Genomic DNA, 18,006 nt, shown 5'->3' on the forward strand with positions numbered 1-18,006 from the left:
AGGCCTTTGCTGCAGACATCATGGTTGGGGGCTGCACATGTGCCTCCATAGAGCTGTCATTCTTAGACATAGAATCCTCATAGGAAGTTACTAGGCTATTGCCCCTGAGGCCCTTACAAGCCTAGCCAAGAAATTATCCCATGTTCCAAGTCAGAAACCTATGCCACTGTCCAGCAGGGTCACAGGTGGAATCCCAGGGGTGTATTTGCTGTTTCCCATCCAGTTATCCAGGTTGCACTTAAAGGGTTAATGAGGTTCCCTGCTTTACATGGAGAGGGAGTCTATTCCACAAAAGGGACCGTGTCTGGGACACAAATCTGTCCCGCCAACAAGTCCTATTGATATCACAGATTAGGTTGAGGTCATGCAAGTAACCCGCATGAGCGACTTCAACCTGGACTGTGACATCAATAAGACTACATCTTATTATTAAACAAGATGCCTCAGTTATTAATGAGGAGGATGCACAAATGAATGACTGGATTCTGGGGTCTCCTTGGACAACTTCTTCAGACATTGCTTTTCTGTCCTCTTCTTTTTTGATGGGTAATTCAAGCTATTAGTTTGTTATGCAGACATTGCTAGTTTACTTTAGATGGCCACAAGCATCTGCCTGGTCAACTAAGCATGAAGGGCCTCATGTTTCACCTTAAGCATCTGAAGTCTGAATCCATGCCAGATATGACATTCAGTGATGTTACAGGTTCATAGGCAAGTACTAGGCTAGCTTCCTTGCAGGCCATTTTAAGCCTAGGCAGTTTCCCTTTTGATGCTTGAATTAACCAACCCCAATGAAAATAACTGGGATCATACCATAGATAATTTGAGGGGGTCCCATACATGAGATAAAGTATATAGGAGCTGACTCTGTCCATTAGTAGTACAGGGAGCTGTCCTGGGGTAAATTTTCTGTTTCTCATCCATAGATCTGAGTTAAGCTTGAATATAGACAGATGGGCTTTGTTTTACGTGGGTTGAGAGTCTGTTTTAGAGTAGGGTGTCTTATGTGAGATATACCTGCACCTCCAAACCATTCTTCTGATGTTGCAGAAGAGGTTTAGACCCTTAGACAGAGTATTTCTGATGCCATTTGACTTGCTGATGTGCAGTAAATCTATCTGTATTGGGTCAGAGGATGCCTTGTATTCCAGACACAGTTCACCTCTTAGTGGTCTGCAGGATACTGATTATAGTGACAGAACTGTGAGTTTGTCCTTGTGGGACATATTGTTTAGGCCTTGTATCCTTTTAGTAATGTATCTCTGCAGGCATTAAAGTTGTTGCATGTATCTGGACACTTGCATATGCCAAAGGGAGTAATATAATCAATGACTGGCCTACAGAGGGATGAATAATGGTGGACAATGACATCCCAAGATCTAGACACAATCCCTTTCTTTACAAGTTGCACAGTATAGAAGGATTTTCTGATGGCAATGGCCATGTTGATTGGAAGTTATGTGGACAGTGACCTAAGTTCCCAAATCCGAAACAACTGGGTCACCTCTTAGGGGTGTATTGTCATTGTGGTAGTTCCCCAGGGAGAATGACGTCCTGTAGAATATGATAATGCATTTTTTGGCATTTAGTTTCAGTTCATGATTTTGGTACTAGTTATTTATTTGGGACAAACCTTCCTGTAGGACAGCCAAGTCATTCGGGGATTCAATGACTTCTCCTAGCTTGCAGTCATCTGCAAACTTAGTCAGGCAAAACACTTTTCAGAGAAGTAGATGCGAAACATGAAAGGTCCCAGCAAAGAACACGAGGCCTCCACTGGTGACTGGTCTCTTTGTGGAGGTTTCCCCTATTTTCATTTCCTGCATACTGTCTGTGAGCCAGTTGGCAATCCAGTGGATGATGTTGGGGTTATTTCCAGTTTATTTAGCTTTTCTATTATGCTTGAGTGGGGAATTCTATCAAAAGCATTGGCCAGGTCAAGGTATGGGTTTTGTACCATTTTATCTTCATCCATGCTTTGGCGACCTTTTCAAAAACAATTCACCTGGTTGAAAAGGTATCACCTGTTCTTGACAAATACAAACTGAGACAAGTCCTGTAGCTGCTCTCCATTTACATGGTACAAAGCCTCTATGGAGATTGAGGATAAACATTGTTATTGGGGGGTGGCTAAATCATTCTTCTTTATATTTAGGTTGCAACCAGGGATATTGTCTGGACATATCAATGCAGTATTTTTAGGTTTTGATAGCACTCTTAGGAGTTGGTCTTGTGTGATAGCTAGAGTTGGTCCAGTTTCAGGTATATCTTGATGTACGGATGAAGGGGGGAGGGGTAAAGTTAGAGCTAAATTTATCAGCCAGTAGCTATGCTATATCATCAGTCAAAGTTTAGGTAACATAACTCGCAATCAGCCCAGTGCATTGCTACATTGTGCTTTTGAGACTATGAACATGACTTAAAAAGGCCTTGTGACTGTCTTTGGCTTTGGTAGCTATTTTAGCCCCAGGCTTGGCTTTGGTGGATTTTAAGCTCCTGAGTTGTTTATTTCAGTGATGAGGGCTGTCTCATTTTTGGAATTACTCCTCTTGCTTTTATTGTAAAGCTTAATGTTACGATTCCACCATGTCAGTTTGTTTTGGGGGTTTGTACTGCTTTTGCTCCTACAGGGTACGACTGCATCTATGCAGTGGTTTAAATGCTGGTATAGTGTAGTGGTGCACGTTTCTTCATATCCAGTAGAGTTAGCTGGGTTTGGTGGGGATTTGAAGCTTGCAAATGTATCACTTAGGAATAGGTAGTTTGTCTTCGAGAAATTTCTAAAGGTACCTTGGGCAGAAGCGATCTCTGGTTTCAGTTTTATTTTGAAGAAGACAGCTTTATAGCCAGACCTAACAAGTGATTTAGAGACTCAAGGGATGGTGCAAATGCCCACATATTAGTAAAGACAAGATCCAAGATGTTGCTCCCTCAGTAGGTACTCTAATTGTTCCAGGGTTTTTGTATTGACAAAGTACATGAATCTCTGTACTTGTGCCCAAGTTGTGGTGGAGGTTTCCCAGTCTGTAGATGGATAGTTTAGATCACCTAGGAAAATGGTATTGAGTTTAAGTTTGAGTTATTCCAGTTCCTGTAGATAGACAATGTGGCATTCTTGGGTCATAGAGAGAGTTCTACAGCTAACTAATGTATTGTGTGGGACCTTTTCATTGTATATTTGGTCATGAAGAAGCTCTAGTGCATCATACTGCTTTAGCAGCCCTTGATATAAGTCTCTTCTGGATGAAGATTGAGATACCTCAACATTTTTTGCCCCTTGCACAGTAGCTAGTCAAGTGTGGATGGCTTTATATGCCTGCACAGCTGGACTACTCTCTGCTATTTTAAGCCACATCTCAGTCACTACACAGACATCAATATCATCCAAGGTAAGAAGACCTTATACGGAGTGGAGTTTCTCGTTTAGGCTCCTAGCACTGATCGGTAACATCTTCATATTTTCCCGTCTGTCGGTCATATCCATCCATGGTGATTGGACCCCCTTCAAATTACACCAAAATTAAGCCAATTATTTTTTGCTCATACTGCAGCATCATCCTTAGAGAAGGCAGAATGCTGCTCTGTGCTGGCCACATGATTGCCTGGTTCACATAGTCTGAGAGCTCCATCATGTCCATGGAGGTGCACCTAAAGTCATTGACACCAGCAGGAACTGAGACAGAGTCATACTGGAACCTGTTGTTTAAGGACTTGAATGCATGCATGATCTGATGGATCCTGGTACCAGACAAGCAACTAACCGTTACTCTTTCCTTGCTCAGCCTGGTAAGAGGTACATCTGTATGTCTTGCAATACTTTATGCTTATACTTTAGACCAAGACAATAAACTCACTTGTGTTGTATCAGATATCTACAAGCACATCTTAATTTTCTCCAGAGTGGATGTACTCTAATGCTCTCTGTTAGATATTTACTACCCCAATGTTCAAAAATCAACACAAGTTCCACTAATGCACACCGCAATCTACAGACAAGAAGAGAAGAAAACATCCTTGTTGGGGTACTTATTCATATCATACTATCTGCCGAGGGGGGCATTTACAGCCCTAGCCCATTTGTGGCTTTTGTACGCCACGCCATATGGTTAGGGGGGCTATTATTTTTTTTGTTTTCTCTGAAGAGCAGTGACACTGAGGTAATCCCTGGGGTATATCTGCGATGTGCTCTACTCTTTGGTCACAACCTGAACTGGTGAGCTTTGCAAGTCAGACAAGATGCTGGAGGTCAGCTGCGGTGGAGTTTCAAACAGTGATGATTGCAGCAGTGATCCACATGAACATATGCACTAAATCTTGCCCCTAGGACAGTGACATGGAAAAAATACTCTACCTGGTCTTAAAGATTATGGTTAGAGACGCCATCTCTGATGCTGTCCAAAGCACAAGAGTGTAACACATGGCTCAGATTTTGGTCCTGCTGTATTTTGCTTGTATGTATTGAATGCCCAAGTAGCTATAAAAGAACATCTCCAAGGATCAAAACACTCACCTGTATGCATGCCAGCCAAAGATATTTATTACAAACAGTAATACAATAAAAAAAGTTCAAAGCTTTTTTAAGACTCCAAGTGACTGTACCTCTTCCTGGTTTTGGAGGAATTATGCCTGGAAGTATTTATGAACCTTTTAAAATACCATTGACTTTGTGTTGTACTTAACTATGCATCTTGTGGCTGTTGCAGGTGCATTCTCCCTCAAGAGGCGGCCTATTCCTTCACATTCTTTTCATATCTCCTAGGTACCACCTAGGTCTTAGAATGACATTGAAAGTAGTTTGACATTAGCGTGAGAATTCATCTCTGTGTCTTTTCCAGTCTGGTTCTTAAAGCACCTCTTCAATTATGTTCTTATTTTATTTACTTACACTTTGTTGACTGGGCTAACCCTGCTAGGTCAGTGGCATCCTTCCAAGGAAGACACAAGGTGATATTCACATTGACTATTGGAAATTAGGCCAGGGAATCAGCGAACTTCCCCTGTTCTTTTTAATATGTGCCATGGGATCTTTTACATCCACCTGAATTACCACCAACTCAGGCAGATGGGATCTTGGTTTAAAGTCACTTCCAAAGGATAGTGCACACAGGAGTGCAGTCATACCTCTGAAGTGCACCTCATCATGAGGAACTTTCCTCATCCTGAGTACTAAAACAACCACTGTTCCAGATTGAAAGGGTCTGTTGCACATTCAGTGTTATGAATTCTTTTTAACCGATAGCCATAGAAAGTAATTCTGAGTCATATTAATTCATCAAAATAATGTTTTATAAGTATAAAATAATACATTTCAACCGTTTAGTTTCGTACTTGAAGTTTATAGTAGGCTTGTTAGCATGTGTGCCACATTTTACCCATTTGTTCCCCATTATGAGAAGCCATGTTTCACATGGAAGGGTGGCAACTATAAGTCAGCTCCCCTTATGCCGTACTACAGTTTCAGTAACAGAAAATTAATCCACACACATGGTGTGGGACTAAAACCAATGGTCATTTGATCTTTCATTTACAAATGTGAATGTGGTACCTACTGAGCCACCGACTATTCCTAGACATGCCTACAAGTAAATGGAAAATTCACATCCACATCTTATTTTTCATTATGGCTCAGACTCATCTCAACATTACAAAATTTTTTACTTGAAATGTCTATATTTTGTCATCCCTGTATTTGTGCCATAGACATACCAATAATTTTAGTGGACAATCACATCGCACATCATACCTAACCCCCACCCCCTTTTTTCTTTTCCAAGTAGATCCCTCTGTGTTCCTTCTTGTGTTTACCAGGCTAATATAATGAGCAACAAATACTTCAGCTGTAATAAAGTGCTGCATGTAGTCATTTATAAGTTCATAGGCAATTACTAGGCAAGCTGCCTTGTGGTCCATTTTACGCCTAGCCAATTTCCCACAAAGTTGAGAATCAAATTCTTTACCCTGTGTTCGTTAGGAAAATACTTTAACTATGCTAACCCACAGACCTCATTAAATATTTCTTGTGAGTAACAAAAGGAATGACCTCCAAAAAGTATTGTTCTGCACTATCACTGACTCTGAAGTTATTAGGCTGAGTACAGGGAACTTTCACCACACTTGCCCTACAGTGCATCTCAACTGTTTTAATCTGCTGTCAATGATAAGATACATTTTGTTGTGGCGTGCACACTATCTCACACCTGGTTTTGCTCATTCCCTCCCCCCATTCCATTGTTCAGTTAGTCAAGTTTTATTTAACTCACTGTTTTACAATTTGGTCAGAACATTATATATTGACCTGTGAGTTTAAGTTAACTGTGAGGTGACCTGGCTGATTGTTTGTGAACTGGTCCATCTGCCTCTTGGTTCTCGCTATTTGCCTACCTTTTTAATGTTTCTCCACTGTATAACTCTCAGCCTTGCTTAGAATATCTTTCTCCACCCTCCACCCCCTTTTACATCAGTCTGGAGTTTGTTTAGCCCTTCTTTGTAAAGGATGCCATTTTTAAAACCCTTTCAGTAAAGACATTTACTGTCTCATGGCATCTTGTAGATAGTGTGTTTTTGTTTGCTTCTGTGGTGTGCTCTATATCGTGGCTAGCTCAAAGTGTTTGATAGGATCGCTACCTGATTTCTGGATTGTAGAAGCAAGATACAACAATATACCTCTGTTTTTATGTATGTTCAACATAATGATAATTGCTCTCGCTCATAGTGATAACTCATTTTTAAGTTTACTTGCCAGCTTTTCTACTGTTGACTGCAAGTGTTTTTTTATTATTTCATTGCATTTGGGGCTGTAAGCCTGATATTTTCTGTAGTAATAGTCATCTACCTTTTACTATTATTGTTATATTTCTAGAATGATTAGCTGCTGGTATTATATAATCTTGTAGTTTTTGTCACCTAACTGTTTAGCTTGTCTGCCTTTTGTAATTTTATTGTAAATTGTCATTTAAATGCACCTTTATGCTGTATGTTTATCTATCTGCTTAGTTTGTACAGTATTTGCTGTTTCTAACCTTATCTGTTGCTTGTTGTTGCTCTGTTTCTGACCCGTTACCTTATTTTCCTATTTTACCTGCCCCCACAGTTTCTACACTTCTGCACCGTGGTAATCTTCTACTCTGAATTTGAGCTATAACAAAAGGAATGATCTCCAAAAATTTTTCTTCTGCACTGTTTATCACTCACTCAGAAGTTATTAGACTGAATACAGGGAACGTCCACCACACTTGCCCTACAGTGTATGTCTCAACTGTTTTAATATGCTGTCAAACACTGCATGTAACTTTCTTTTTTTGCTCACCCCCCCATTCCATTGTTCCGTTAGTCAATGTTTATTTAACTCACTTTTTTACAGTTTGGTCAGAACATTATATACTGAGCTGTGAGTTTAAGTTAACTGAGAGGTGACCTTGCTGATTGTTTGTGAACTGGTCTGTCTGCCTCATTGGTTCTTCCCACTTCATTTGCTCTCGCTATGCTCAAGCTCATTTTGCATAAATTGGTCTTCCAGCGAATCCACTGTCCCTACTCTGTGGAAAAAATTTCCATATCATACCTATCCACAAAGATGGGAATTCTGTACAGCTCTCTAATTACTGATCTATTGCCATACTCTCTCCCCTCTCTAAAATCCTTGAGCACTGTGTTCACAAACAAATCTTGGCTTATCTCACTCAAGAAAACCTGATTATCCCTACCCAGCATGGCTTCCACTCACACCACAGCACTCATTTCCTTTACTATCTCCATCACCCTTGCCAGACGCAATGATAAACTAGTGTCCTGCCTCTTCTTAGATCTCTCCAAAGCCTTTGACACAGTCTCCCACTCCATCCTTCTCTCCAAACTTTCTTAACTCAACTTCCTCCAGCAACTGTCTCCTTGTTTAGCAGCTATCTCTCAGACAGACAGCAAGCCGTCAAATGACTCTCTGCTCTATCTCCTTTTCTCCACATCAAAATGGGCATCCCAAAGACTCTATTCTAGGCCCTCGTCTCTTTAACATCTTCACAAACCAACTTCACACATCCTGTCTTCAATCATCTCACATACAATATGCGCATGACTCTACTATCACCTCCATTGCTGACAAACCCCTCTGACCTGCGCACCTTGACACAGGCTTCATTCAACCTCACTGAAACTTGGCTTACTGAAAACCAACTCATACTTAACCTCAAAAAGACTAAAGTACTTTTCTTCCTCTCTACATCTCTCCACTATCTTAAATCCTCCTTTATCATCTCTTCTCTTAACACTACTATTACAGCTGATACTCATACTAAGCTCCTCAGAGCAATTATAGACGATCAACTTAAATTTGACCTCCATGTACATTACTGTATGAAGAAAACCCACCAAAAGTTAGGACTACTGTATAGGAACAAAAGATTCTTCACACCTAACTCCAGAATATCACTTGCCCAGGCTTACCTTCTTCCTAACCTATTCTATAGCTCTCAAATCTTAACTAACCTGCAGTCCGCACTACTTTCTAAACTCAAAACCACGTACAATAAGGATGAAAGATTTGCAGCTAATGAACCTCCAAAATCATACCACTGTCAGACCCTCCGAACGCTCAGCTGGCTGGAATTTCCTAACCAACTCTTATTCACTCAACTTCTCATTATCCATTCCATCCGAAACAAGCCCTCTGCCTGCCCTAACTTATCCTCTCTGCTCCCCTTATATAATCCCTTGGTCCCTCAGAAGGTATAAAAGCTACCTATTGGGATGGCAGCAAGCAGTAAAATGGCAGAACCAACTGTCCACTCTTTTACCAGTATCCTTAGAGGTCCCTCAAGGCTCCATCCTTGGGCCATTACTTTTCTCTCTATTTACCAATCAGCTCTCTTCCTCCATACCCAGTGCCTTGGTAGTACAATATGCAGACGGCACCACCCTCACATGTGCTGCCCCTACATTAGATGAGCTTCACTCCCTAACCCAAAACTGCTTTTCATTAACTGAAACCTGGTTCACTAACTCCCAGCTTATTCTTAACCCAAATAAAACAAAACTACTTCTTTTCATCCCATGTAGATCTCCCCCTCCAAGTAACAACTTTGTCATCATGTCCAGAAACAAAACCACGATCACCACAACCACCCACACAAAACTGTTAGGTGCAGAAATAGACAACAGCCTAAGCTGACATTCACATAGCCCAAACTATCAAGAAAGTTCACAAAAAACTAGGGCTCCTCTATTGGAACAAGCAATTTCTTACTAAACAAACTAAAGCCAAAACAGCTAGGATACATCTCTTTATATTCCCTCCACTACATGTCCCCAGTTCTAACTAACCTTCACAAAGATTGCTAGGTTTGCTAACCTTCACAAAGATTGCTAGGTTTGCTACAGAGCTCATATAGGATCCATCACTGTGTATCTCTCAAACAGCTAAACTGGCTTGAGCTGCCTTAGTTACTGCAACTCAATCAATTGTCATTTGCACACGAATTATGCTACTACCTAGATAAAATCCCAGCACTCCATAATCTAATTCTACCTTATACTACAACAACAACCTTAAGATCTAGTAACCAAAACCTCCTAGATGTCATTAAATACAATAATGATGCTGGAAAATCTCTCTTCGGCTACTCTGTTTCAAAAGCTTGTAATACTCTACCTAGCCACCTGACATCTAATAGCTCTGTTATACAGTTTAAAAAACTCCTCAAAACATACTTTATGAACAACTGGTTATGGTCTTGTGACTCCCCAGGATAAACATATACTTAACTATTTTCCATCTTAAACCAAAAAGGTCTCTTACAAAATCCTGCAATATCTACAGATGTAACCCTTCTGTTTTCTTGTATTTCTCCAGTAATCTGTACTTTAATTTGTTCCCTCTAGCCATTATACTCACTAATAATTTCTTCAAGCAATAACCAATGACCTGGTGTGGTATATTGAAGATTTACCCACGGTTGGTGTGGTTTAATCATGAGGGTGAAGCCCGAGTGATTAAATAAAGCCAACCATGGGTAAATCTTCAATAATGACATTACTTAAGAAAAAAATACTTACTTTTCTTAAATAATGTCTTTCTATAATGGTACATTACTGTTCTTCCACCGATGGTGATACTGCTTCCTTGTGTTGATGTACTGAGCATGTGTATGGCAACAGAGAAAAGAAAGTCTCCATTGCTCTGTTTTTTCTTTCTTTTTTTTATTTGTTAAAAAAAAAAATGTTTTGAGCACTTTATACCAACGGAAAAAAGTCCAGGCGACCGGACCTTTTTCTAATGGTATATTGTGGGATTTAATACGGGCACGCTGGCCAATCAGCATGCACGTTTTGGAATATTAATGGGGGGGTCATTGTATAATTTCTATTCTCCCATTCATAGTGCTCATTACTCTGTTATGTTGCTTCACCCTTTTTACTTAGTAACAAATTGACTACCTTCAACATCTGCCACTGTCACAATGAGTGAAGTCTATATTAATGCCATTTAAAGTATAGATGAGCGTGACTCGTTTTCAATGTGTGACTTCTGTAGTAACCCCATTAATAATATTCTTATGAATGCATATTGTTTTTACTAAGTACTGCATGTTTATTATGAGTTCTGTGTTTCTTCTTGACTGATGCATGTTACCTGGAGCTGATTATTATGTACTACTTTCTATTCATGGATTACGTTTTGTTTGTTTCTTCCTGACTGATGTATGTATATAATTTGGAGCTTTTCTCTGTTGGCCTCCACTGAAAATGGACCTGTTTCCAGCCAGACTTTCCCAGTAAATAAATAAGAAGTTCAGTTAAATGTCTGTTACAAAAACACGAACCTAAAAAATCCATTGGACAAAATCTTTATAGCTACTTTCCTGGTCTTTCATGGAAAAAGCTCTCCCTGTTCCTTAGATCCATTACCCAAGTCCATGAATTTAAGAAAACTCTTAAAAATTACCTAAATAGCACCTAGATTGGTCATTGCAATTACCCTACCTGAAATTCTTCCCTCTCCCCTCTCCTTTCTTCCCTCTCCCCCTCTTCCTCTAAATACTTTTTTATATAAAAAAAGAAAGAAAAAAGGGAATGACAATGACTGTCACCTACTTCTCTCCAAGTGTCTTCATCTCTTCACTTACAGTAATTGGCTGTATACGTCCTACAACTGCTTTTAATTAATGTCCTCACAGTCCACCTTTTATAAAACTAAATGCCTTTATATGTACAGTTGTCCACTGAGGATAATATAAACTGCATTATTTTTTTTTCCTTTTATGACTGTTTTTGTCACTACCCTCGTCAATACTTACCATTCTTGTCCTATTGTCTCTTTTCGGATTTCTCTTACTTGTACTATAAGGGGCATTTGCTAGACTTCTTTATGGTATTTATCATATTCTACTTCAATATTGTAAGTTTTATTGTTTATTTACCTGTGGAACCTTTATCCCCGGGCCTCCACTGAAAAAGGGCACTAGCTCAGTCGGACTATTCCGGTCAACAAATATCAAATAAATAATAAGTTACTATACTTAATTGGTTTATTCTGATCCTTCTGCTGTTCACAATCCTGTGTGTCACTATTTATGTGGATGACTCATTCTGTATTCTTAGTCTAGTCACATTTGAATAAAAATGAATATATATAGCTATATCTGTTTCCACAAAATAACATACTGTAATGTCAAATGGCTTGACAACAGGCAGTTTTTCTTTTTTCTGCATTAGGGTTGGGATCATGTTTGGCTAAGTGTAAACTCTAGGTGACTATGATATCAACTGCTGGAATGTTGCTTGAAATTCACCTTTCCTCTCACTACTAATGGTTTTGAATAAAAATAATCATCATCCTTTGCTAAAAAGTGCTGAGAAATTTTTAATATCCACTGAAGTACTACAGGCTTGGGTAGATGGAGCCTTGGTTTAATGCCTTTCACTGAGATAGCAGCCAGACTTGAGCATGCTTAGATTTTAAGTTAACCCATAACAGTAAGCTCTTAACAACAGTATAACTGGGATTCCCACCTTAGTCATTGTCAGTAATGATATTGTGGCATCTACAACAATAAAGAAAGATGCATTTTGTTTGAGTTGGACATGCTACACCTAAAGAAATCCCAATCCCTCCGAGCTACACGCTCTAGGGACCTAAACCTTGTCACCACAATAAACAGGACATGCTGGAGGGATAGATTTCTGTCCCAGAGACTTCACATACTCTGGGACAAGCTACACATCTATGTCAAACAAAGTTCCTCATTAGCACTCTTCAAGAAAAATCTTGATGAGGGGATGGGAAATAGGAAATACACCCCGGGGATCACTTCTGTGGCTCTGCTCGACAGTGGCACAGGAAAATAACTTTCTTGGGTGGCGCAAGCCAGGGAACCTTGTTGGCTAGGCTTACTTAGGCCCTTGGGCCGATAGCCTAGTACCTACCTATGAACCTATGAGTCTGAGGCACGTTACATACATACATGTGAGAACATAGCCAGGCTTAGAAAGGGTACTAAATGGCATCATTAGGACTTCCAAGTATGCAGCTTGTCCCTGTTCTATTTTCATTCCACTATATACTCTTTTACATTTTTCTGCTGTTTTCCTTTGCATACCCTAACATGGCAGTGGGTTTTCCATTCCCACAATCCACTCTGAATTCATTTTAACCACATAAACTTTATCTTACTGTTTTCTCTCTCAGCTATGATCTCTTCTCTCACTTCTGTATTTTCTTCAGGATGAAAACACTCTCCCAGAAGTACTCTACAAAATTCTTTAGCTCTACTATCCTACATTCTAAATTCCTTCAGGACCACCATGCCATCCTTATGGCTGCAGTCTATGAGAATTCTGATCCATCTGCCATGAGTAGGTCCATCAGTCTACCAAGTGCAGGACAGCAGTCTGGCCTAGTTTTTTGTCCCAGGTATAGCCTCTAGAATGGCACCCTGCTTTTCCGATGTAGCACCAATGTGTTATATACTGCAAAACACACTTGTGGTTACTACAGTATGTAACATCAGCGGGATGCTTGGTGTCATCTTATTTTGTACTTTACCTGAGGCGTAATTAAAGAATAAATGATGATTTGGTAGCTCATACTTACGCATCGTTTTAATTCCAAAACCTGTCAGCAGATAACCTGTACAGCAATACTAAGAAATGTTTTTTCCTTTGGATTTCAGATTTTCTTTTTCTCTAGAACTGCATGTAATACCTTTCTCTTGTCTTTGTTTTTAGAAATAAAAACTTAGATCACCATTAATTACTTCAGTAAGGCCTAAGGCAGATTAATATCCACATATTATGACTATTTTGGTAAAGTACAACCATATGGGATGCTACGGATTCCAGCTGAGCTCAAAAGTGCTAGACTGGGGCCTGTTGCGCAAAACATTTTATTCTAGCAAGGCAAAAAGTAATGGCGCTATCATTTGCAAACCATTAAAAATGATGCCGTTTGAGAAGACATTGAAGCCACATGTCTCAGAATAAGCTCTTACCACAGTCATTAAATAAAAAAAAAAAATTTTGTAAATATAGAAGAAATCAGGTAGAGTCTCTACCATACTTTCCTTAACCTTAGCTTTTTACTAGCTTGGTTTCTTATTTTTCTACGTGTATTTTTTTCGCTCCCACATTCTGCTATCTGGTATATTTTCATGCCCCTCACCAGTCATTTTATTGATACCAGTTTCTCAAAGTTCAAGACCACAAACACTGATTTAGTCGAAAGCAGGGAGACCAACTTGGTTTCTGAGGAACTGTCTTCTATTTTATGGGGAGGGAAGCCCCCCTACAACCTCCTACAGAAGGAAGCCCTAGACTTCATATAGTCAACAGCAAAATCGCTGCACCTTGAGGAAGGGGCATACCCTAAATGTTGTAAAGTGAGTTTCATCCAGTGTGCTACCAGTTGTTCATTTGATCTATGTACAGCTGACAGGATACTGATCTCTGAACTGCTGCAAACCAAAACAGAGTGAACACACTGCAAATATCAGGCATGGAATCAAAATATTTAAAAAGATTGTCACCATGGACCAGTTTATTTATTGATTCACTCTCTGATCTTCCAGATTTTTCATGGTTCCAACCTAAACATGTCCATTTTTAAGCAGAGATTTTACAATAACACAAGGCAATGATATAGCATGATAAATCTTAAGTCTATTGTTGCAAAAACAGATTAAATCATGATATTTGCACTGCAGAGTATTCTGCAAAACATTGTGCTAAATATTTCTAACACTACATGTGCTGGTCCCACTCCAGGTACAACAATGATGAATGTTTTATACGTTTTAGTATGGTAAATGTTGCTTGCAGGTGACCATCCTGTTAACACCACCATACTACCTACTATTTCATGCATGTGACCTTATACCTTGGTGCACTGTTACTAGAAGCAATACTTAAACAGACATACAAGGGCAGGATCTATTGCAAAACATAGCTTTCCAGCTACATTCATTGTTATGTTCTTTGTTTCTTATTACAGATGTTCAAAACGTTGTAAGTAAGCACACAATGATTAAAGTCCAAACGTAACGGAGATCAGAGGTCTTCTACATGGTTGTACATTAGAGATAACTATCTACTGGTTTATGAGATTAAGGTTTAGTGCTGCTCAGTACACCACTTATAGCATTTCTTTCTTACTGATACTGATGTGACATATAGCATTTGATTCCATGCACAAGTGATTGGCTCATATCCTATCAAACCTTACTGATCACTACTCTCAGCACTGGACTTAAACTGTAACAAAGGAACTCTAACACATGATCACCATAATATGCAGCATACATACATACAGATGCCAAAGCCACTCACAGTTGTAGGACTGTGCACCCCACTCCCCCATTCTCACCTCCTAATCCTACTAAATCACTATACCACACTACACTCTTAACTAATATTACAGCTGTTGCCTTCCAATGTGTTGTGCATATGATTGTTTGTGACAGCATCTTTTAATTATAATCAGTTTACTGGGCAGTTGATGAAATGTATTTACCACATGCACATAAAATGCATGTGTGTGTTTACACACACACCATATACGTACATACATATATATTTTTCCAGTCCTGTTACAAGCATGGATTACACACTTTGGGGACATACTTCCGACTCTTTCAGAGGAACAAGTGTTGATTTATTACTCTTCTTACCCCTCACACTGACTCTAGAGTGTCTGGGTCATTAATTGAAGGCAGGACATCATAGTAAAGGCTTTACTCCATATACTACAGAGCTGGTTAACTCACAGTACATCTTACATTCCATGTTTTATAACTTGCCAAGTTCATTCAAATACTATGTCATCTACATATGTAAAGTCAAATCAAACACAAGAATACTACACTTCATAGTATATGCAATAAATCCTGCCCTAAAAAGAAATAGTAATGGTCCTGTTGTTTTAAATACGCTTACAGTCACCTGAAATCCTAGTTAACACAATGTTTTCATTATAAGTTGTTATATAGCAAGGAACAAAAGATTTAAGGGGAGCCATTATCTCATTCTGGTTCAGATACATGACATAACTTAAAAGTGACATAGGGATGGTAAGCAATGAAACTGCTCATTGATGGCATTTGGTGCATTTGATAAATATCAGTTAATACCTGTAAAAAATAACTCTCTTAAATACAAATATATTTCCTTTTTTAAAATGTCCTTTAATACTAAAAGCAGAACTGGCAACAGTCTTTTTTTTGTTATTACCAATTCTTTGCAAAAAGTGCCCCAAGTCATTTTCCTTACTGCGCTGCTCGGAACTCCTGTCATCACAGAAATGGCCCCTGCAAGATGGCTTATTCAACAAGCAGAACTATTTCAGTAGCATCTCCATTGTCAGATCATTGTTTTCAGATGTCATGGCAGCAGAAGGATTGTCTTTAAGCAGAAAGTGGTATAAAGTGCGATTGTCTCAGTCATACATTGGGTCTTGTGTATCAACAACTACAAAACAAGACATGACATTGAAGGTTAATTAAATAAAAACATAAGAGTGTCATCTATGATATTCTGCAGCACCCTAGAACTTTCTCTTCAGGTTCATCTATGGGGGCTTTAAGCTTCAAAATGGGTGGGTCCCCACTCGTTTCTGTATAACAAATTGGGGTGCCATTGGAAGTATGTGGCAAAGTACTCAGATAACTGTGTTGGGTCTTAGACTCACTGCTGCTTTCTGGAAGATGTCCAATACCGTTACTAAGCTGTGCACTCAGCAGTGGGTAGTTCATTAATTTGGCTGCTGCCCTCTGTTTCTTCAGTTCTGAGAGGGTTTGGTGGGACCTGTCCTGGCAGTTGCTCCACTGATGTTTCACATCCTGGATGGTTGGACTAACCGTAATCTGCAGGTTACTGTTTGGGGAGGTGCGGGACTTTAGGATGTCACCATTGGCTGCTGTGTGATTGGTAGTGTTCATTAATGTTTTTGGTACATCCCTACATGCATCTGATATATTGTCTTTGTTGTTTCCCATTGATTCAGCTGCAAATAATTGGTGTCCATTTTTCTCTGTTGTTGTGTCTCTGTTCTGAAAAGACAAACAGAACAATCAGTCATCGTATTTTTATGAAAAAATACGTTTTTATTCAAGCATAATTACTTCTCTGTCCTTTGTTATTTTTTATTTACCGTTTGCTACTGAGCTAGTCCTGCTTAGCAAGGCCCTATTTCTAGAAGATGCATAAGAAGGAAACCTGCTGGTTAAGTATGACCAATACAGTTTAGTCTGCTAGAAAGTGATATGTAGTGCAGTCACAGCACAACAGCAACATTATGAACAATAAAGTTAGATTCAATTACACTGTGATAATAAGATATAGGTGCATTATAAACAAGTAAATGGCAGAGGAAACGTAGACAGCAGGGTTAATAACAGCTTAAAGTAAAACAGGAGTTAAGTCAAGTGCACTTATTAACATTATATATGCCAATGTTAAGGTAACGATATCCTAACGTTAAGGTGTATATAATATAACAATATCCTACTGTATTTTCTGTGGTTGAAAAAGATCAGAAGACCATCTCATTTACCCAGTGAACAAACAGTAATATTTATGGTCAAAGAAAAAAGTTATTATGTAGATATATAACTCATGTTACTTGCAGACAGAGTGTATTTAGCTTCATTCTATAAGCAAGTGTAGAATGAGAATAAATCCAGCAAAAATTTCTTAGCATGACAGCTAGGAAAATGTTGGAAATTAGACCCAGAAACTGCAAAGTGCAAACCAAAAAATGTTGAGGTGGAAAGTGTTAATAATTTGGGATGTGAACAGACACAGAGAAAGTTAAAACAATAACATTAAAAGAAAGTGTTTCAGAAAAGGAATATGATGACTCGATGCTGCAAATCTCTGCCTAAAATCTCCATGGTCTAGGGTTCAGTCCTAACCTTCAGTCACTGTCTGTGTAAAGTTTTCATGTTCTTCCTGTGTCTATGTGGGTTTTCTCTGGGTATTCATCTTTCTTCACTCACCCCCAAAACATGCAGGCTGTTAGGTTACTTTGAATTCCCATATATACTCCATTTACCCTAGCCTTATGGCATAAGTCATGCCTGAAAAGAGTCAAGAGGTACACCAGTGCACCTACCCTGTTAACAAATGAATAAATTATGAGCAGATAACTTTATTTTGTATTGTAAGCTGTAGCTACCATTTAAAATAACAGGCCAGAGAAAGACTTTCTGAAAAGTGGGGTTGAGTGTACAAATGGTTAACAGAATAAAGAAACTATACATAAGAATATGGTATGCATGAGGAAATGCAGAGTAACAAATGAACCGGTAATGGATAAGAAACTCTTAAGGAATGTTCAGGGCATGTACTTTAAGGATGGTAGAAACAGACTACAGTTATACTGAACGGACAGGTAAAATTAAATGGGGAGGTTTGTAGCTAGAGAGAAGCTGTTGTAGGAGATGTTTGCAGTTTAAATGAGAAGCACATTATGAAGGATGAGGGAAAATCAGATGGAGAGATTTATAAGGAAAAGGCAGTACA

The 18,006-nt window shown here is 39.1% G+C and overlaps 1 protein-coding gene across 1 annotated transcript in view; it reads right to left on the reverse strand.

The window, feature by feature from the left end:
• Positions 1 to 13,996: 13,996 nt before the first annotated feature.
• The window catches only part of PPP1R16B (protein phosphatase 1 regulatory subunit 16B), a 711,559-nt gene continuing 707,549 nt past the window's right edge, over positions 13,997 to 18,006 (reverse strand). The window contains exon 10 of the mRNA XM_044090460.1: positions 13,997 to 16,532. Within this exon, the coding sequence (XP_043946395.1) occupies positions 16,008 to 16,532 (525 nt within the window). The 3' untranslated portion in view covers positions 13,997 to 16,007. The remainder of the gene's footprint in view (positions 16,533 to 18,006) is intronic.

This window comes from Protopterus annectens, chromosome 12.part0 (assembly GCF_019279795.1).
Source record: "Protopterus annectens isolate FY-2018-M chromosome 12.part0, PAN1.0, whole genome shotgun sequence".
Classification (NCBI taxonomy): Eukaryota; Metazoa; Chordata; order Ceratodontiformes; family Protopteridae; genus Protopterus; species Protopterus annectens.